The sequence below is a fragment of the Manacus vitellinus genome, unplaced genomic scaffold (assembly GCF_001715985.3).
Source record: "Manacus vitellinus isolate BGI_N305 unplaced genomic scaffold, ASM171598v3 scaffold_66_pilon, whole genome shotgun sequence".
Classification (NCBI taxonomy): Eukaryota; Metazoa; Chordata; class Aves; order Passeriformes; family Pipridae; genus Manacus; species Manacus vitellinus.
In genome coordinates, this window is record NW_021940729.1 from 1336128 (window position 1) to 1358825 (window position 22698).

General features: G+C 40.4%; 1 protein-coding gene across 1 annotated transcript in view; it reads left to right on the forward strand.

Moving 5' to 3' along the window:
- SCUBE1 (signal peptide, CUB domain and EGF like domain containing 1) overlaps positions 1 to 18185 on the forward strand; it is a 175581-nt gene extending 157396 nt beyond the window's left edge. Inside the window, exons 14-23 of the mRNA XM_018083692.2 lie at positions 483 to 599; positions 2220 to 2378; positions 4173 to 4376; positions 5769 to 5930; positions 7890 to 8057; positions 8899 to 9060; positions 10435 to 10632; positions 11594 to 11746; positions 12239 to 12318; positions 13034 to 18185. Coding sequence (XP_017939181.2) covers positions 483 to 599; positions 2220 to 2378; positions 4173 to 4376; positions 5769 to 5930; positions 7890 to 8057; positions 8899 to 9060; positions 10435 to 10632; positions 11594 to 11746; positions 12239 to 12318; positions 13034 to 13186 — 1556 coding nt within the window. The 3' untranslated portion in view covers positions 13187 to 18185. The remainder of the gene's footprint in view (positions 1 to 482; positions 600 to 2219; positions 2379 to 4172; positions 4377 to 5768; positions 5931 to 7889; positions 8058 to 8898; positions 9061 to 10434; positions 10633 to 11593; positions 11747 to 12238; positions 12319 to 13033) is intronic.
- Positions 18186 to 22698: the final 4513 nt, after the last annotated feature.

Genomic DNA, 22698 nt, shown 5'->3' on the forward strand with positions numbered 1-22698 from the left:
CTGAAAAATCAAGGTTGCAAGCCATAGACTGCAGTCAGATAAAGGTGTTTCCTTTGGATGGTTTTCAACTGCCACTAAATTAATCTTATTCCTGGTTGGCATTAACAGAACTGCAGCCAAGTGACATGGCAAGTCACAGACAGAGAGTTGGGAAGGTAGGAATTAATCTTTGTCATAGTAAAATAAATTCACTCAAAATCCAACAAGCTGTGCAGGCCTGCTGGAGGGGAGGTGTATGTTCAGGGCATGTGTGATACCAGCTGATTCCTTGATCTCTCTGGGCTTAAGGGTATGTGCTTCTGTGAAAAAATGAACTTGTGGAGATGCATCCCTTTGGACAAGGTGTGTAACTCTTGGGCTGTCTCTTTTCCATGTCACAGGAAGGCTTTTGAGCCTGTTTTTAAAAGCAAGTTCCAGACTTCATTTCCTTTGCATCCCAAATGATAGCTTTTTTTTTTTTTTTCCCCACTTTACATCAACAGATTCATTAGCCCCTCCAATCAAGCAGAAAGCTCGTTTTAAAATCAAAGATGCAAAATGCCATTTACGGCCTCGCAGCAAAGAAAAACCAAAAGATTCTGGGAAGCAGCCTGTTTCAGGTGTGTGGTTTCTTCAACACGTACATCTTTTTGTTTGTTTGCATATTTTGTTTTCACAGTGTGACAGAAAAAAAGGAATGGTTTTCATATTTGGATCTGAATTTAAGCTCAGGCCAAGATTCTCAGTGCCTTGGGTTTGGATCTAACAGTGCTGAAAACATCACCAGTTGCTCTGAAAAATCTTTGTTCAAAAGTCCACGAGTTTGGAATTGAGCTGATCCTTCTTCTGGCCTTGATAATGGCAGAAATATCCTGAGACAAAAAGCTATAACTAGTGCAAAATTACATGAAACAATGTCAGTTTGGTGTGATTTAGTTTTCCCAAATGAAGTTTCTAAAATGAAACAAAAGCTATTATTTATTTGCTCTATGCTGGATTAGTGTCCTGTTGTAGCAGCAAAGACAACCCCTAAGCAGGAAAGTTACTACCAAAATCTGATGTTACACAGCCTTAATCTTTTGTTGTGATGCACTGAGTACTTATGATGTTAGAAAAATATTTAGAAGATTTAGATGCAATTATAAAAAAATGTGACATTAAAAAAGTTTGTGTCACAATGAATCCAAGTAATCAAATGTTTTCAAAACTTGTCTGACGAGGTATGTGTTTTATTGAACACCACTTTAAGGTGGGGAAAAAAAAGAGGTTTTAGAAGTTATATATTTAACAGATCCTTGAGACATTTACTTCTTGCCCTACATCCCATTGATGCCATGACAGGGACAAATAAAGAGTGTTTGGGTGTCATTGCTGTGCATTTCCACAGCTTCAAGTGTTTGGAGTTCATTTAAATTTAATATTAATGCTGAATGTTTTTGTGGATTTTAATACATTATATTTGTGTAATTGCAACAGCTTGTATTGTTAAAGCAACTTAGCAGCTTACACCAAACACCTGTTGGTGATATATTTTCTGTTGTGAATTTGGCTTACCACCACTTTTACCAGTCAATGAGCAGTCATATATGAGCCATGAACAGAGAAAAAATAGCTATTTTAAAAAAAGTCAATGGTTTAAATATTTTATTTTTAAAACTTAGACTCCTTTTCTCCTTACCCTGAAATCCAGACACTTATGTCCCTAATTTTGCAAGTATTGACTTAAAACAAGTCTCAATCATCAAGATGCTTATGTATTATGTATTATGTGTTCCTTTCTCTTCATAAGATGTGATTACCAGACTCATTTTTGAAGTCACAGAAGTTGGGTTTTTTTGGTCCATACAGTCACCACGGGAATGGATTTCTTGGATGCATTTGCTTGCTTTGCCTTGTGTTTGTTATGTCACCTGAACTTCAGGGTCTAAGAGGAAGATGATATCATACAGCCACACTCTGGGAATGAATTCCTTCTGGTGGCTTGAGCACTACAGATTCCTCCCTGACCTGGAAGGTCCATCACCCACAACAATCTGTGATTGCTGCTCAGATGAATATATTCAGAGCAGCAATATATTTTCCAATATATTTTCATAACCTTTCATACTGCACAGAGGAGAAGGGATCTCACCACACATGTGAAATCACTACACTCATGATAACCCAGATATTGCTTGCTAGCCTGTCACTTGCTGCTTTGCCACTTGATTTCTTCTCTGTGTTGCTTCTCTCCTGCAAAGGAGGCCAATTCCCTTGCACAGACAACTGCCAGGTGACCTTTGTGAACCTCAAGTGCGATTCCTCCAAGAAAAAACGCCGAGGCCGCAAGTCCCCGTCCAAAGAAGTGTCCCATATCACTGCAGAGTTTGAAGTGGAGATGAAGTCAGAAGAAGTCTCAGGTTTGTGAAAGATCAGTCTGTGGAGAGAAATCGGTATTTAGTTCCTCAGAGTGCTGTTAAAATCTCTTTGATGCTGTTTCACCAAGCTGCCGTGCAAATCTTTCAGCACAAGGCTCATTCCACAGCCTTTCCTAACTCAGAGGTTCAGAGATTTAATTGAAAAGAATCAGGTATGAAATTAAGCCAAAGGAACAAAGATTAAACCTGCAGCAAAAGTCCTTCAAAGCCTTGAGTTAAGTCGTGTACTTTAATTCAGTCTGATTTCCTTGAACAGCAGAAGTGCTAATGGATGCACGGGGAATGTAAAGATTAGGTAGAAGTTCTGCAACAGCCATGATAAAAATATCCTCCAAAATGTAAGTTGCTGAAACTTCAGTCTGAGGTTCAAACACTTCTATCACACCGCTGGAAAAATCATGTTTTCATAACAGTCTTCAGGAAGAAAAATAATTGTTTCACGTTACTGAGATGGAATATTATGTTACAAATTCCAGCCAAAGAAAATGAGGACTGAATTCTGGAAATATGTCAGCCTTCAAAGGCAGATTCCCCAGCCTTGAGGGGGCACCTCACTAGCCAAAGTGATTCAAGCAGTAAATGTGCCTGAAAGCACCTTTCTTTTTGCCACTGAGGTATTTTGGTCAGGGAAGTGGCAAGAACTCCTGTTCAACTAAGGAAAGCATGGGCAGAGAAAATTCAGAAACATTAGTGGTGGCAGACTGGAAGTACAACAGAGTGGGGTTGCAAATTCTCCCCCATGGGCAAAGTCCACAGGAGGCACAAGGTGAGGGATCACTGGCAGGAAGCTTCCTGCAGTGTTTGCAGAAGGGAAGTCTGAAGGAAGGCCAGCACTGGAGGAGCAAACACTTCTGTATTGATAGTAGAAGTCTTGCTCTGATTTCTTCTTTAAATGCCTACTGAATTATTCACACACAGCTTTAATCAGCATCTCTTCTGATGCTCCTCGTCCTCCCACTTGGCTTGCCATCACATGTGTTTTATTATCCTCAACTTATCAGGAGCTCAGGGACAGCCAGTGTCGTGGCTGGGAGACAAAGCTGTGGCCAAACCAGCAAAACAAGAGCAGGTTGGAAAGTAAATTACCAGGTTGGGAAGTAAATTACCAGTGGCAGCCTTGCTGAATTCATAGATAGGATGGTGGCAAAGCAGTGCTGAGGGGAGGTGTGGGCTGGAGGGTCAGCTGAGCATGTTAATGGCATCTTGTTATAGCATCTGGTTCAAGCATGTTCAAGCCCTGGGGACTGTGTAACTCCATGTATCCTCTGTGTTGTGTTCATATGTGTATTTAAGTAAGTGTGTTTTATGTATGCTTAACTCTGCCAGACATCTTAATTAACCTTTACCAAGGAAGGTTTTTGGAAAGCAAAATAGCGCTTGCAAACGTTACAAACTGCTTTATGTCATTAGTAATGATGGAACACAAACTTAGAAGCAAACTGGAATCCTGGACTGCACCAGAATTCTCAGGGGGGTCTGAATGCTTCCTGCAGCCCTCTCCCTGTGCACTCAGTATAACCTCAATGCTAGAGACAAGCTATGAGCACTCAGAGTGCACTTGGCAGGTCATGAAATGTGTGATGGACCTCAGTGCACTGCCTTGTCCCTCTGAGAGGCCTGAGCTTGAATCCAGTGAGCTGCTGCTTCAGTTTATATGGAGAAGACAGTGAAGCAGACAGAGGTGTCCCAGTGCAACGCAGGCTGAGCTCTTTGTTAAGCACCTCTTTTAAACATGAATCTCAATTGCTTCTAGTTTTGTTATCATTTCCCATCTAGACACCTGTAACATTGACTGTGTTCGGAAAAGGATGGAGCAGAAGCTGCAAACTGCAATCAAAACATTGAGGAAATCTATTAATAAACAGCAATTTTACATTCAGTTTTCTGGGACAGAGTATGAAGTGGCTCAGAAGCCAGCTAAAGCTACTGAGGGGCACGAGGCTTGCAGTACAGGGCAAGTACTGCAGGATGGAAAATGTGGTAAGTGCAGACAACTCGAATATTCAGCCATATCCCCCAAAACAAGCCACCCAAAATTACCTTTTCCATGGTGAAGCAGGGAGGAAATCTGTGAGATAACGATTTAGATCAATCTAACTCAGCATATGTGCATGGACCACTGATGGTTCATAAGGCTTTGAAGGGAATTCATTGGAGGGTTGCAGGAAAACAAAAGCATATATATGGATACATTCCCATGGCAGGTATCAAAACCTGCCACAAGGCAGCGTTGGCAGTTAGTTCCCAGTTGCTCCCAGCATCTTATGAAAACACAATTACAGTGCTGTAAAACAATAAGATGGTGTTTGCCTAGGTGGTATTTATTTACTTTTATATCTCCTCTCTCTCCTCACCACCAAATAATCCGTGACCCATGGATATATTTATATTTAATACCCAAGAGGTCCATTAAAAAATAAACTATAGAAACCTGTTTTAACTTTACATACAATCCCTGATGTCTTTAAGCCTTTTCCCATGTTACCAGGCTCTAGTGCTTTGCTGGGGGCAGTGTGCTAGTGCAAACTTACTAAGGGCAGTTCTCAGCACTGCAGGCTTTCTAATCACTTACAGACATCTTTTCAAAATCAGCATATCTATTTTTCCAGCTTTTTATCAGCATATCTCTTTTTCCAGCTTTTTAAATCAGCCAGTGATTTACAGGCAGAAAGAAGTGCAGATCTGATAGGTGCTGCCAGTGAGGTTGCTTTCATCATATGGGAACAGCGATTTAGAAGCTGTATTTGAAAGACTGTTGCTGTTAGTGTCTAGAAACCCCTGCATTTCAACCACCTCTATCCAGCAGAGCAAAATGATTCATGCAGTTATGTGCCCTGTTGCAGCAAGAAAAGCATCTGTGTTCATATCTGTGTCTAAAACACTTTACAGTTGGGGTATTTGAGTGTCAAGAGACATAAATTATTACATGGGATACATTGCCCTAGGAGAAATCTCTAGAACTGATCTCAGGAGACATAAAACCAGCACATAAATGCACCTGGTGTAAAGTAAAAGTAAAAAAAAAAAAAAAATTGCTTCCCACACATTGTGCAGCTGTTTTAATAAACTGCAATATACTGTTTTAAGACTACATCAGCTTTATTAACATCTGTGTGATGAACACTTCAGGGCAGCACAATGCCATTTAATAGTTTAAACAGCAGAAGAAGGACCTTGTCCTGATGTAAATCGACCACAGTGGGGATGGGTGTGCTTGCACTAAGTGAGGATCCTGCACTGACATATGCAGAACAGACCCCACTATAGTCCTTGGGCCAAAGAGATCCATCTTCTCTAAAATGTTCTGATATAAAGGCAAGTAATGTGATGACAGTGAAAGTCCTTATGTAGATCCCCCTTTTGTCTCCTCAGTTACCTGCAGCACGGGCACCTTCTATAGCGGAGAACACAATGAGTGCGTTCCCTGCTCCCCAGGAACATACCAGGACACAGAAGGTCAACTTACCTGTGAGCCTTGCCCAAGTAACGATGGACAGGGAGTAGCAGGAGCCCGGAACGTGTCAGAATGTGGAGGCAAGTTTCATTTGATTCTAAAGGGATTAGGTGTTGCCACACCTCCTTGAGGCGTGGGGGCTAAACGAGGGGGGAGCCTTCCACGCTCCTGTCTTGTGAAGGTAACAGAAGACACCTCTGTGCACTTACAAGCACTGCAAAGAATGTTTGGGCTTGTTCCATCCTCTGACACTGCTGACAAGAAGATGGGACCTGCCACAGCAGTGTGAGCTGTGGTATGGAAGTGAGCAAGCCAAGCAGGGCACTTTGTTCGAGTCAGGTATGGAATCTGGACATACCTCAGCTTGTAAGGACTCGTCAGGTGTATTGGGAGCCAAAGGGATGGATTGCTTTGGACTGGGATTGGTGAGTCTAATGAACCTGCTGCTTTCATGTTTTACATGAGATGCAGTTAATCTGCTCTAATTAGCAGCAGTTATAATTTTGAGATAGTTGTGCTGCAGGGATCTTTGACCCAGACTCAGAACTAATGACTGCAAAGTTTCAGCGCTGCTTGAAGGCACTGCAGCTTTTGGCAAGTGATGTAGCATCTCTGACTCAACTTCATGAGATATAAACCAAATTACAATGATGCTAATACCTGGTGCTCCTACTGTAACTTGTTCAGTATAAGGTTTTAAGACACGACTGTTAATTTATTTTCTTTACCTTATTTCATTACAGATGAGCAAAATCTAGTTTATGGCAGATACGTTATCTGACTTTGAAATGAATCTGTCCTATCTGCTACTTTAAAACTCATCCATGTAATTTACATTAATGCTTTCTCCCAGGATATCTAAAGTGAACACATGATGAATGTCACTTGAGAAACTGCTGGGTTTTCCCACTGAATAAAAAATAACTGGTGTCTCCAGTCCAAACATATGATGGATTTTGCTGATTTACTGTATGAAGGAACTATCAAAGGAAAAATCTTGAAATGCCTGTGCATTTTTGCTCTGTTGATATGTATTTATCCAAAATCCCACAAGAATAACTTATCAAAATAAAATCTGAATTTATAAAGGTTGATTATAGAATACTGACAAAAGCAGCACAACTACTAGAGGAAAAAGACTTTTGTTTCAAGGCTTGCATTTGAATTATTGTTCTGCCCAACAACAAAAAGAAGGCTGGCACCTTCTCACAGAAGCCACCCTGTAGCCCCCTTGCTACCAAATCCTGGCCACTCAAACCCAGTACACACGTTGTGATACTTAATTTTCATGAGATCCGTGTAGATATGAGGCCAAAACATGATTTAGTCAACCTAGTCATTTTGGGGCATTCCTCAGGGAAATCACCTCAGATCTGTTTTGCTGGCAATTTCAATCCAGAATTTCAATACAAGTTACTGCATTCTTATATAAAGGTAAGGAGTGAGGTGTATTGGTGCTGAAAGCACTATTAAAGTCAAACTGTACCTCTTCTTTTACAAGATGTCTGTAAGCCTTCACAAGTACTTAATTTTCAGACCAAAATCCAGATCCAAATCCACTCTTCTTTATCTGCCTTCATGTTAAAGTCCAGTAACCAGCTGGACCAGAGCACGTAGATCAGTTTTGCTACTAAAAACAACAGGAAAATTGTCTTCAAACTGGTAACATCATAATATTTCTCTGAAATCTGTGTCACAACAGCTGACAAAGTGCTTTGAAATACTCAGACAAAAGACTTGGTGAAAGTACTATGTATTCTAACAAAATCTTAATTTAAAAAAAAACAACAAAACAAAACCAAACAGAGACATATTTGCCAAAAAGCATATTAAGAAGCTAATTATGTTTCCTGGTGGTGTTTTTAGGAAGCAGTTACAGGAACAATACAAAACCAGCAGGTAAGATTAGAATTTGATGTGCATCTGCCTTGATGTCACATGTTTAAGTTGAAGGGAGCCTTGCTGTGACTGCTAGTGGGTTTTATACTTTGTCCAGAAAAGTCAACACACTAATACAGGTGACCATTTTCACTTTCTAGGGCAGTGTTCTCCTGGGCACTACTCCTCAGATGGTTTTAAACCTTGCACAGTCTGTCCTCTGGGTACCTACCAGCCTGAACCAGGGAGGACCCTCTGCTTTCCATGTGGCGGTGGGCTTGTGACCAAATATGAAGGTGCTGTTTCCTTCCAAGACTGTGAAACCAAAGGTGAATTTCAATTTTTTCCACAATTCGTGTTCTCCCTTTCTTGCCCTCTGGTTTATAATCTTCAGTGCTGAGGGGTTTTTGAAGGCTCCAGAACAAACATTGTCGCTGCACGGGCATATGATTAAATTAAATCAAGAAATCTGTAAAGTGGGAGTGATCTCCTGAGACTGCACAGGCTGAGCAGGCTTTATGGTTTTCTTTGGGATTTACCACAGGCAGGTGCAGGGTCAGCACTGAAACTGGTAAGTGAATCAGCCCTGCTGTATGGCAAGAAATAAACTTGCATTAGACAATGCTTCAGCTTCCATATCTTGTATATTTTTATGTATCAGATCAGGAAAACTAAACACTACAGAAGTTATATGAAGCTAAGGATTGGTTATTAATGGGCCAGGCAGAAACTGTAAAGGTGCAACACGTTCTGTGTTCTATAATGTCAACTTCCAGTGCCAGTGCTCAAGAAGGAATCTGCCCAAATGCATTTTGGTTTAGTTACTGGAATGACATGCAAACAGACACAAATGGAAACCTCTCTCCTGCTATTGTGAAAGTCATTTTTCTTGTTGAGGTGGGTCTGCATCAGCTTCCATTTATTATAAATTCATAGGAAACAGTGAGAGATGTGTAGCACACACTACTAGTTCATCAGGGCTTAGCTCTGGTCTTGGGATTGTAGTTGGAAGATCCTTTGTACTGGAAAGTGCAGGGAGCTGATGTCTTTTCTGCCTTTTACAGCCTAATAAATATTGCAGAACAGGGATCCTGAGGTATGTCCAGGTAGAAAGTTCTCTTTGCACTGAAATTGCTCCTTTCTGAAAATAATACACCTCCTACCCTGCAGTTCACTGCTCTCCTGGGCACTACTACAACTCCACCACACACAGATGCATCCGATGCCCTGCGGGGACCTACCAGCCTGAGTTTGGGCAGAACTACTGCATCACCTGCCCTGGGAACACCAGCACGGATTTTGATGGCTCCACTAATGTTACACACTGCAAAAGTAAGTCACACTGGTATTGGTTGTGACATAAAGCATGGCTTTGGCTCTGAACTGCAGCTTGAAGGCTCCATCTCACAGGCTGGACTTCAATTCTGTATTTCCTAGTTAGCATGTGTCTACTGCCAGAGGGAATAGTAAGAATTGGGAAAAGAATGAGAGAAAAATAGGAAAAGTAGCCTTTGATCCATGGGAGTGCTTTAGGTTTAATGTGATTTCACAGAGTACCAGCTACAAGTTAAACCTACAGAGCCTTTAGTTTCCCCGATCCTGGAGGTTGTCTGACAGTGATGCATATTTCTGTGTGACTGCAGAGCACAGGATCTTCTCTCAGAGTTACTGCCATTTTATAATAATTATAAAATATTAGCAGAGATGGTCCTGCATAGTGCAGCTGCCAGGTAATCACTTATGACAGTGAGATCCTGCAGGCCTTTTTGCAGTACTCGGCCTCCTACCTTCAATTACCATTTTAAATCTCCCCAAGGATTTCAGTGCAGTTTTATTTGATCTTTTGTGAATGACTGATTCTTTTAGGCAAGCTTTTGTTTCCATCTCTACCATGCTAATTTAAGACAGTGTCTCTATAATAATTAAGCAGTGTCATCTAAACTAACTGTTCATGTACAAATCTATTTTAAGTTTTTATTCTGAATATGTGAGATGTGTCTAACCCTTCATAATTCCTAATGAAATTGGAGTAAATTATATATTTGTAAGAAATTTGAAGAAGTTTGATGATTCTCCTGTAAAATAAAACCATCCTTGTTGCTGTCTTAGATACTCCCTGTTTTCAAGCCAGTTTCTGACCTTGCATAATCTTTGAGGGTTGGATTAAGCAAAGTATTTAAACATATATCTAGTTTTATGTGGATGAGTAGGCCTGGAGAGATCACGTTTAAGTGACTTGTGCCAAATTCAAGAGGAGTTTTGAAAACTTAGGAAGAAAAACTGATCCATTAATGGAGTTTCTTTATTGACTGGTTTAATCTGAGATGAAACAAGGCAGATCTGTGATCAAGATCATGCTCATTCAGCTAAATCAGGTTAAAAAAGAAGTGAAGTTAAACCAGGTGCATGTCAGCACAGTCTCCATGGTGACCACTGTGTGAGTAACTCCACAGCTGGATCATGGTTACCTACCTGTGCTTCTCAATGAAATGTTAAAGCAGCCTGAATGAACTATTAAATCAGCTCATGCACCTAAGATTTTGCAAATCAGTTGGAAATCCTTTAAAGGCTTTCCCTAAGGGCTTTTCCTCATGTCCTTCTAAAGGCACAAGGAGGAGTTTAGACTTGCTCTTGACAGATCTAGAAAAACACCTCAGATTAGCTGATCAGCTAACACAAATGCTAATTATTTCTGTTTCTCCACAGACCAGCACTGTGGAGGAGAACTTGGGGACTATACTGGCTACATTGAATCACCCAATTATCCTGGAGACTACCCAGCTAATGTCGAATGCATTTGGAATATAAACCCCCCCCCAAAGAGGAGGATACTCATTGTAGTACCTGAGATATTCCTCCCAATCGAAGATGAATGTGGTGATGTTTTAGTAATGAGGAAAAGTGGTGAGTTGCCAGACATGGGTTGTATTTGTTGCAAACTGATTGGATTGGAAAGTTCATATTTGAAAGGGTGACTGTCTTCATGTAGCTGGTGTTTCTAAAAGGATTGTGGAATGAAGGGGCGCAGCAAGTTAGAACAGAACACCCCCAGTAACAGTTAACAGAGTGATTGATACTAATTATTCAGGTTTCCTGTCTGAATCACAAAGCAGGTAATGGGCTTCTGTCTGGCCCAGTTATCACAAGGGGTAAATCCCTGCCCCTCCAGAAGCCAGCAAAGCCATGCTAAATTATACTGGGAGAGCCATCTTCTGTAATCTGTACAGCTTGTCCTCTCACCCTCTGTAAATACACATACACTGAAGTTATTGCTAATGGTACCACTGACACCCTCAAGAAATCCAGAGTTTTCCCAGTTTTATGTGGAGTTAAGACACCAGTGAGATGCTCTCCTCTTTCACATGGAGGATGCAGGCTTCCTTCTGGTGATCTGTTGCTGAATCTGCAAGAAGCACCAAACCTCAGTGGCAATTGTTTATATGGAGCTTTGTTCAAAGCAGTGTATTTTACTCGCTAAAGTGATGTATTTTATTTGCTAAAGCAGTTTTCATAACTTTTTATCCTTGAGAGTCTATGTGCAGCACACTTGTTCTTACCTGTCTGGGACAAGCATATGGGAGCTCTGGAATTCAATGCTAGAGTAGTAAACAAAATAACTAATATCCATAGTAACTTTATAAATGTCAGAAGTTATCCCTCACCGTCTACTTAAGCTTCTTGCTGTGGGACTCCCATTACCTTTGTGGAAAAACCTACTTCTCCTTATAGGCAGATAAAGACTACACCCATTCTGTCACAAAAAACTTGTCAGCTTGAGAAGTGTCCTGCCAGTTTGACATTTCTGACCCCTAGACGAGGAAGGGTGCAAAAAAATCATTTTATAAAGAACATCATTTATTTCCAGCTTCTCCTACTTCAATTACCACATATGAAACATGTCAGACTTATGAGAGACCTATTGCATTTACCTCAAGATCAAGGAAGCTCTGGATTCAGTTCAAGTCAAATGAAGGAAACAGTGGCAAAGGATTTCAGGTCCCCTATGTGACTTATGATGGTGAGAATGGAATTGTTTTCCACCTTTTTGTTACATCTGAATTACAGAAAATTGTCCTCAAGAATCTTTCTTACACTGCTTACAGGGAGAGAAGAATGAGGAAAAACTTGATGTAACTCATTTTCAGTCCATTTAATTACTTCTAGTCGCAAAGACTTACTGAAATAATATATATATTATTATATATAACCTTTGTCAGTTATTTTTTATCCCTGGTCCTGTTTCTTCGTCTCCAGAATGCAGATAATTATCGGGATGGAGTAGGATTTTGAGGATGTTAGTATTTATAGGAATAATTCAAAATTACTGTTCTAAAGCAGTAGAGAATTTTATGGTTTTTTTTAAATTTAGACTAAAGCAACCTGAGAGACAGTGAATAATTTACTAGATATGAAATTTCTCAGCACTGTCTTCAAGAGGAGGTCTAATTTCTGGCTGTTATCCTCCCAAAGGATGTCCCAAACAGTCATTCAAGTGATCTTTATTTTTCAGAGGATTACCAACAACTAATAGAAGACATTGTTCGAGACGGCCGATTATATGCGTCAGAAAATCATCAGGAAATTCTAAAGGTGAGAAATTTCTGCTTTATCTGAGGCCAACCAATAACTCCTTCCACTGAGTATTTTCCCAAAATAGTCCTTATTACCTCGATAGGGTCTTATTACTTTGAGAGGGTCATTATATTTAAAGCTCAAGTGTGACCCCAAATTCAATTCTCTGTCTTCTGAGGTTTATGCTGGTATTTGGAGCAGCACAAAACCAGTAGCTCAGCTCAGCCCTTTGTGGAATCGGGAACTGAATTAAATGTGTGCTAATGTGATTAATAAGATTGTATGTTAGAAAAATTAGTCAGCCAGGAATGAAGAGCCCATGGTTTGAAGAGCCTTTGCCAGCCTCAGCCTGGCATTTGAATGTTCAAATGAGTCATTAAGTTTTCCATGCATTAAAAAATGTGTTTACCTAAATCACTGTCCTGCCTCAACAAGACATAATATGGAGCATTGCAAGCTGTCCAGGAAATGGCTTTCCAAAGGTACTGCAGCAAGTTTGTGATTAACTTTATCTCTCTTGATACAAGACCTGCCAGGAAGGCTAATGGTAGACAGACTAATCAATATAAAACACAACAGCAACATGGAGCAGTTTCCTTACTCTGCCTCACCCAGACTCAAGTGTTGCAAGATAAATCTGATTGTTGTTCTTTAGTTTTGAAACCTGTGCAGACACTAAATCCAAACTCTACTTTTATCTAACATATATATATATATATTTTGTCTTCCACAGGACAAGAAACTGATTAAAGCTCTCTTTGATGTACTGGCACACCCACAAAACTATTTCAAGTACACAGCACAAGAGTCAAAAGAAATGTTCCCAAGATCATTTATAAAGCTGCTGCGATCCAAAGTGTCCAGATTTCTACGACCATACAAGTAGTCCAGTGGTACTCAATTTTTGGTTACTTTGCATTCCTGTCAAATATCGTCTTTCCTCCATAGTAGAAACATTTGCTAACTTGAAGGCTCTTTTTTGCAGTCTTTGTTCTCAGTTGTATATGGAAGAACGCCTATAATGTTTTATAATTGTTAAAAGTCAATGTTTTGAACGGGATTTTTACTACCAAAAAAAAAAAAAAGTGCATCCCTGAGTGCATCTCGTTGAAGATCTGAATTTGTGTCTGCACTAGTGTATCCTCACTCCCCATTTGAAATTTCATGATGTAGAAAATATTCTTTCGAGCTTTTTATTTTTCCATCAACAATAACTTTTGTCAAAGAAAGGAGGAATCTATTCAAATGTGATTAAACTACCTGCAGATAAGTTCTGTTGTAGAGAGAAGTATGTAGTATAAATAATATTTGGATTTTTGAATTGCACTTGAAGTTTATATTTGAATCTTTAGAAGAAAACAAAAAAAATCTAAATTTTGTTATTTCTCAGTTGTGGCTTGGTGGATCCTCTGTCCAAGTAGAAATCAAAAAGGGAAAAAAAGAGAAAAAAAAAAAGAAACATATGTATAATTTTGTTTTATGAACTACATGAGATTGAGTCCCATGCCCTAATGTCCTAATGTTTTTATCTGTCCTCTTCTAAACTTCTTCAGAGGTTTGCCACTGTCAATTATTTGATTGAAACAGATTTAGCTCTGGATTTCCGTGCACCAGTTGGTCCCTTTAAAGGCATTTCCAATAGGATATGTGAGAAATGAACAGCAACCACACTAGCAGTCTTGTTTTTCTTTCCATTAAGAGAGCATCTAATTAAGTACAATATATAAATATATAAATATATACTTCTATTTGTGGGTACATTAGTAATGTTATCTCTAGTTACTGTAAATATTATTCATGCTTAAATCTTTACTCCCACACACCCTATTTACTCATATCTATATGTAACTTTGTGTAGATGATTAAATGACTTCTCCAAGTGCTTGTCACTTCTATTGACACCGAACTGAAGCCTTTGGGAGTTTTATAATACTGGATAATGGTTTCCTCTGGGACAATCTCTTTCAATATGCAGAGGAGTTGGAGTCTTCAGAGACAGCCTGAACTTAGGGTCTGACAACTCATTTTTTTCCACTCATGGCTCTTAGGTCTTTGATGGGCTTTCTCTTTAATACCTACATTAACCCTCATTTCCAAATATAATTTCTCCATAAAAATCCTTTGTTAAAGGCTGTTAAACCTAAACTTTTTGTGAGGATGTTGTAACTACTTTTATTTATTATTCACCCCGAGTTACGAAAAGGGGACTTTCAAAGAAGACATTCTTGTCATTCCTACAATTCACTGTGTGTCTGGAACAACAACGAGAAAAAAAGTTTCATGTATTTTTTCCCTTCTCAGTAATTATTTTTAGGGAGAAAAAAAAATTAAAAAGCAAAAAGTTTTTAGGTACTCAAATTATGTGGGAGTGTATAGCTGAAAAAACTACTTTAGCCAAACAGTGCTTCAAAGTCTGACAGGTTATTCAGAGTATTGTCAAGATTCATTAGAATGGGTCAGGATTGCAGCCATTCTACTGAAAGATATGAAGGAAAAATATGAAAAACATGGAGAAAATTAACTCCCTCATTTGGTGAATTATTTACAGTGGCCTTTAGAATTTCAGACTTCAGTGAGCAAACTCTGGAACCTGTTGCTGTACGGTGAGTTTTAGTAAAATACTTCCTAAAACGTTTTGCTCAGTGACCAACATGTTTGGACATAATCAGAAAAATGAGTCAGGTTTGAATGTTTGCGGCTCTACTTAGAAATGCTCCTGGATGTGCCAATTTCTAGTGAAAAAAGTAATGACAAGTGGTATATAAAGTTAAAAATGCTTCGAATTCCATACTAGGTTTACAGTTACAGAAACTGGCAGTCACCAAATAGAAGGTGAGTTCAGCTCTTCATTTGTTAGCATTGGTGTAGGATGCCTTCATTGTCACACAATAGCAGTACAACAACAAGGAAAGTCTTCTTCTATGGAGAAGTCCTAGGAACATTTGGGAATCAAAAACCACACGAGGAGAAATGCGGCTGCCTTTGAGAAAACCAGCTTTGTGAAATGCTAGAATCAGTAGAGCACAGAATTTGAGCATTTAAACATAATAAATACAGCCCTGCATCTGCTCTTATGGCATTACACATTGTATGCAGGAGAGGTGCAACAACATGTTTTTGTGTTATTGCAGGAAGGCTGGACAAGTGCCCATTTGTGATTGCCCAATTCTGTGGCACAAACAGAGCTCCTTGTTTTCCATTTGCAAATGCCTTGTGTGCTTAAAAGCTGCACCCGCAGCACTTACCATTTTAAGCCTCCTCTGCTTTAAACACGGCACTTATTTCTATGAGGTGGTGGTGAATCATCCCTAAGCATTCTCACAGGCCACCAAATCACCTCCTGCCACAGTCCAGGAGCCTGCAACAATCCAAGGTTGCTAATCAAGCCCAGAGTCATGCCTTGAAAGCACTTAAGGCAAGGTCTGTGTGTGTCATTTGAGTGCAGGGAACACCAGGATTTGGTGTTCACTTAGGGCAAGGTCTGTGTGTGTCATTTGAGTGCAGGGAACATCAGGATTTGGTGTTCAATACATTACCACCTGGGTCCTGCCTGCGATAGCAAGATTTATTCTGCCTGAAGATTTAGCTCCCTGTAAGTGGATTTAAAACTGCTGAAGTCTTCGTTCAGCTCCATCACACATCAGATTTTGACCTGAAGACAGATTTTTCAAAAGGAATTCATTTCCTCTTTGTGTCTCCCACACAGAATAAAGTTAGGACTACTTAAGAGTTAGACTAATCTTTCCTACACGTCGGCTTCATTCTAGGGTAAGCTCACTTAAAAGTAAGTAAGCTTCCTTAAAACTAGCTTTAAAAAGCCAGGTTTAGTTTAGTTTTAGACTAGCTTAAATAAATACTGGACTGGTCACAACGTTTTCAGAGCCCACATTCTTGAGTTGTCAGCTGGTTTGGAAAGAGCAGAGCTCAGCTGTGGCCCTCTGTCTGTGAGCAGAACACGAGGATGACGCCACACAAACAAGAAACATCCTTTATGTGTGTTCAGCATTCAAAAAGGACAGTCAAACCCCACCCCACGGCCCTTTGTAAGCCTGTCCAACAGATTCAGATTTCTCAGGTCAGTCTTAACAATAAACAACCCAGTTTTCATCCTGCAGAAAACAGGTTGGGAACTTCAGGAGCAGAAAGCAGGGGGATGGTTGTTCTGCAGGATCTGCTGACAGGTCTTTGACAGCAAAACCTCCCTGCTCTGTGACAGTTCCCATGTCTGGGACTCTAAATACCTGTGGGGCTCTTCAAAAAGAAGCTGGAGTGAAATCTTCAGCAGCTGAAGCCAAATTTGTCAGCCACCTCAGGGGTCTCGGTGATTTTCTGCTGATGGGAATGAGTGACACGCGGTTCCCTGGATCTGTGTCATGAGTTCACATCGTTGCATTTTCTCCTAGTTTAAAACCACTGATTGACAGGAATGGTAGTAACTGGAGGAGTTTCTTGTAGACTCTCAATACTTTGAGACTTTAATGAAATAGGTTTCTAGAACGAGAGACTGTTGTAAGCACTTGGGAAAAAAAAATACTTTTGTCTTCCATAAGAATTTATGGAAGAAGTGAAATTTCTGTAAGGTACTATGGGCTTATTCCTCAGAGTGAGACTTGGCTTCAGAGACAAGTCTCAGGTTTTATCAGAACATCTCTCATCTGAACAGAAACAGACTGGGAAATAAACAGTGTCAAAAAACTGTTCTCTAAGTATCTGAATATATACAATTCCAGTTTGTTGTTTCATTTATTTATTCTGTTTCATCATAAAGCTTTTAATCTATAAAATTAATATGTAATATACAAGAGTAAAATGTACAGAAGTACCTTTAGATGTAATAATTTAAACCATCTGTATTCAGAAAGTGGAGATAACAAGTTATACCAACAATTGCAATTCAATTTTAGCTGAACTTCTCAATATCTAGAAAAAGAAGTGGCTTTGATAATTAAACTTTATTTTAATGATTGTGAAAATATCTTTTTTAGAGTTTGTTTTTGTTACTTTTTTTTAATTAAAATTATTTTGTAAATATTGTTTTCTATGTTTTATAACTTAGAAAGGCCATTAATTTGCATTGAAAGCAGCAGAGACTCAACATGATGATTATAAAGGTACTTTAGGAGACTGGGGTGGTTATCCTTCCAGATTATAGATCCTGTTATTCCTTCAGTCTCACTGGCATCATAGGAAGAGTTTTCTGGGGCAATTTAACGTGTTCAGTTCCACAGAACTGACTATCAGGTGTCATTCTGAAGTGTTTACCATTTTCATAATATATAAAGAATATGCGTTTTAAAGTTAGTGCTACACAAAGCTCAGAAATATAATAAAAGGGAATTCAATAGATGACACCCAAGTGTAGTAAAAAGACAAGGGAAGTTATCTCTTTGCTCCTACTGGAAGAGATAAAACCTCATATTGGATCAGCTCATAGAGCATTTTTTAGGCAAAAAGCTCATTATCATCATGTCCATCACCAGTTTAAGCAGGAATTTCTGGTAGAATAGATTTTGGGGCAAAACACACGGAGTGTAATATTAGTTTCTGCCCCAATTTGCTCCTTGTAAATCACTGGACAAGGGTGACATTTTGAACTAAACTGTTGTAGATGCTGCTGGGACTTCTAAGCTTTATTACCAATGTAAATTGTGTACAAACAGTATTTCCATATGAAATGTACGATAATAGTTTAGAGCAAGGATAGCGAATAACTGTACAAAATTTGATACTTAGAAAATAAAATACAGTGCTGAGCTTTACCAATATTTTAACAATTCTGTCAGATTTATAGTAGAAGATGTTGTTGTAAATGTACCTTATAAGAAAATACATTTCCTTTTGCCTCTGTATATTAATAGCTTTGATTTGCTACGTCAGAGCTCAAAATGAAGCATGTAATAAAACTTTTGTTAAAATCCCTTTCATAATAAACATAAAATGGAATGGATAACCCCTGCCTGCTGTTTATTTGTGTACATGGACAAGAATCAGAAGAGAACTTCTCTTTTTTGATAGCATTTACATATCTTGGTCTAGTTTTCATCCCTGAGCAACAGAGAGCCTTTTCTTTCTCATCAAACAACTGGAGTTTGCGGGTGCTGGGCCACTGAATTAATTTCCTTCCAAACAGTCTTCAAGGAGAGTTTTTCAGAGCAAGAAGAAATCCTGGCCACAGCGAAGCACCACATCACCAACATCCCTCCAAGACCTTTAACTGTTTCTTTAACATGATGTTACCACGCAGGTGCCTTTTCCCACATGCCTCTATTGAGAAGCAGTCTCAAAAAAAGAGGAAGGAAATTCTCTTCCACTGGTGGCCTGATGGGCTGTTCCCACCACAAGCTGCCAAGGAGACCTGTGTCTCCAAACACAGCTGCTGCTTGTCCTACTGAGGACTAGAGTGAGAGGAAACTACACTTGCACCCAGAACAGTGACTTGAAGAGATGAAAAGTATGGGTTCCCCCTCCAGTTCTCCTGTAGAAAAAGCGTATTTGCTGCTGAATTTTACTATGGTTGTACCCTTGGGCAGTCTAAGATTACAAAGCAAGTAGAATTTGTACAATCAGTGGCCCAAGTGATGCTGGTAATGATGAAAATAGGTGACAAACTGACAGAAAATAGACCCAGTGACCTCAGTAGCTCGGTCAGGTGTGATTTTAATCACCTTCTGCGGCACAAGTTGTCACCGAGGTTACACAGCATGCTGGGGCAGACAAAAAGCAGAGCTGTCATTAATCCAGCTGGTAACACCTGGTGGAGGTTTGACAACACCTGGTCCGGGTTTGCCACCCAGCAGTGAGCGCTTGTTAGGAGATGAGCACAGCCTGTGGAGCGTTGATAACACTGCAGCAGCCACTGGCAGTAGGACAGGCAGGAGGTCTCCTGTCCCAGCATCCCGCTGCACATCCTCATTTAGCTTGTTAAGAGAAAGCATTTGTTATGTGACACTATGCTCTGCTGATTTCATGTATGTTGTAAATTATATAAATGCTGACACTATGACTGAGGACTTTTGGTGTCTCTGCCAGGTTTGAAAGGCATAAGGAGACTGGCAGCAAAACATCAATTATTGCCTTTTTTCAGCTGCTGGGAATCCATTTAGGTAATATGGGCAGTTATCTCATTCCAAGAAGATGTAACATCATTTTATGGGGCCATGTGAGATGGCATGCAGCTGTCCCTACAGCTTCAGAGCTTTAAATGTGCAACAAGAAAAGGCAGCTCCTGTCAAACATAGAGAAAAGCTGAACTCTAAAGTTCCTGGAAATAATTAGAAATCAAATTGATTTCTGGTAAAAAAGTATCTCTGTTCAAGGACAAAATCTTCGATGGGATTCTGGAGAGGTCCCAGCTGACTGGAAGCTGGTGAAAGAATGAGGAGGACCCTGGAAACCACAGGCCTGTCAGTCTCACTCAGCCTGGTAAAATCATGGAAAAGATTATTCTGGGAAATATTGAAACCAGGGGAGGTTCAGGTTGGACAGAGTTTTATAGAAGTAATATATCTGATGACATGCTGTGTATGCCTAAAGGCACAGGAAAGTGAAGAACAGGGATCTGCCTTTCCTAAGGTACCCAAACAGCTTGTGGAAAAACTGCAGCAAATACGTTTACTGCAGTAAATATGTTTTTTGGGGAAAACAATCAGTGAAAATATTGTTTATACCAGACAATTTGTTTATTATTCTTAAGACACTGATCTCTTGCCAGACTTTTAGGCAGGAGGTTAAGTCCAGCCTTGCTAAGATCATTCATCCACCTGTTCTCCAGGGCTCTTTTTCTCCAGGGCTCCTTCCAAACTCCACACTCACTGCCTCTGCACAGCTTCCTTGCCAGGTGAGTGCAAAACAGTCAGTGCTGTTTGGGGATTCTTGCAGGACCTTCCCAAAAAAATATACCTGTCCACAAAAGCAGGCAAGCAAAAGCTATACACAGTAACTGCTGTTTTGATGCAGAAGAATATGTTTTGCCTTCTTATAGCAGCATCTCTGAGGTTTTAAGCTCACAGCTATGATAAAGTATTTACAGAAATTTATGTTCCTCTTATTTAAGCCCCTATCTCAGCTTTCCATGCTTTGAAGTCCTAGTTTTACCATTGAGAAAGCTGTTTATTTGAAAGCAAATAGTTTCTTTTATAACATATTACGGCATTTAGTGTCAAATGCACCAAAAGTATGTCCCTGCATCTCCTTTTCACTATTATGTTAGGGTGTCTTCTGTCCCTTGCATCTCTTGTTGCCAGAGAGGAAGGTTCTAACGTGAAACAACAGGAAAATGAAGTGGGCAAAGCACATCGGATCTTTTGGGATCAGACAGCCATAAACACTTGGAATAAAGCCACAAACTGCCAGACTCACAGAACTCTGTGCAACCCCAGTTGTGTTCGTTGGGGGCAAATGCTACTTCACATGTGCCAGCTCACGATAAATTTCTGCTCCAGGGCAGGAACTAAGTGGGGGGTTGGTGGATAAGTCATTGGGACTGCTGTGACCAGAGGCTCAACAGCTGCATGGACTGGCCCCCTACAGATAGTGCCATAAGGCCAAATCCTCTTATTTTAGACTACTAAGCTCAGCCTTTCTGAGACCTTTTTGCATTCTCTGCAAATACCTATGTAAAGTAACCCATTACATTTAACAAGCACTTTGCCTCAGTAAGGACTGCATTGTTCAGGCGCTGTAAATGAGCCACTCTTGCTAAGGAAACAATCAGAATAAAATACTGCGGTGACTTTTTCTTTACAAAGATTATCCACCTGCTTTCCTGAAAGGCTCACTGTGGTATTTCTGGGCTATGGCACGAGCAAGAATTAAAGGAATAGAGCAGGATCACATTCCCCTTGCTTCTGGACAGGACATCATCACTGTGGCTTTACTGAACAAAGGAATGAAAATACACCCCACTTTTCATACTTGGTTCGTTTGAGGAAAAAATATTGACTTTTTTTTTTTTTTCAAAGGCTAAAAAAATTTTACTTAACTATAACATTATTATGTATTTTCTGGGAACTTTCTTATTTTTATAGCCGTCTGTCAAAAAACAAACAAACAAAAGAGAAGTAAACAAACGAAACAAACAACCAGCTCAAATGAGGAGTAGTAAACACTCCCAACTTGAGATGACTTTTTGTAGTGAACAAAATCTATGCTAAAAAAACAGGTCATGTAGATTGATATACTCCATACCGTGTAGAAATGTATCGTGTTGGGTAGGTAGTCAGGTAGTGAGTCTATGGCAAAGACAGAAATGAGGGAAAGGTGGCCTTTTTAGTAAGCAAGGACTAGTAAGTGATCTAATCTCCACATTTTACAATACTAGGGCAAGATCAACACCACAGCCACCCTCTTTCACCAAGGCAAAATAACAGCAAAAAAACATGCTCAAACTCAGGGTAGCAGGGCAGGAACCCAGTCAAGGAACACTGGAAATACAACTAATTTTTTGATCTTCTGCTGTTTTAATCAGGGAGGCCCCCTCAGCGACATCCGAGCGCAGCCTTTATCCCGAGGAAGTGTGGGAACGCAGCACGTGGGGAGGCAGACACGGTCCCAGGCGAAGAGGAAGATTTGCCTGCCTTTACTATTCAGATATCCAACCTGAAGATTGAGCTGCTGAAGGCTGATGTTTAGTTACAAGCACGTAGGCACCACTTTTAATCTCTTTCTACTCCCGTCCGCAGCGGGCACAGCGAAGCCCTCGGAGCAGCCACCGAGCGTCGGACAACCCGCTCTTGTAGCTTTATAACCATACCCGAGCCGAGACCAAAGCTGCCAGTGATGTTTAGAGAGCCTCGGGCGAAACTGGTTTGGGCTATTCCCCACAAAATCCTGGCAGGAAGGGAAGAAAATCTCTTCTGAACAGCACTGGGAGAGCAGCTCCCTGGTTGCAAAAAGCGCATCTCCCTCAGTGGGAGATGTGCTCAGTTTATACTGAGGGAGATGTGCTCAGTTTATACTGAGACGCTTAAGAGAGGCCTACGCGTTAAAATTTGCTTGGGGGAGCTCGAAATAACAATAATAAAGCGTTTTTAATTTAAAAAAGATGACTGCGCGCTGTCGAGTTTTTTTCCCTCAGCGCTCGCAGCCCTCAAGGGAGCGAATTCTCACCGGGCTGTGGGGCCGTGCCAGGCATCGCACCCCACCCTGGGAAAAGCCCCCTTTGGTCGGGAAAATAAACGCAATAAAACGCTGCGATTTTACTGAAGCTTGTGTGGTTTTATTAGAGCGAGGCGGAGGCAGAGCCCACGGCTCAGCAGGACGGAGCCCCTCAGCCCCCTTCTCTCCTCAGGGGGTGTTGTCGGAGTGGCTGGGGCACACACCCGCCTCGGTGGCGAACCCCCCCGGACGGGGGTTCGGCCACCGAGGCGGGTGGTTGGGTGCCCGCCGGTGCTCCCTCCT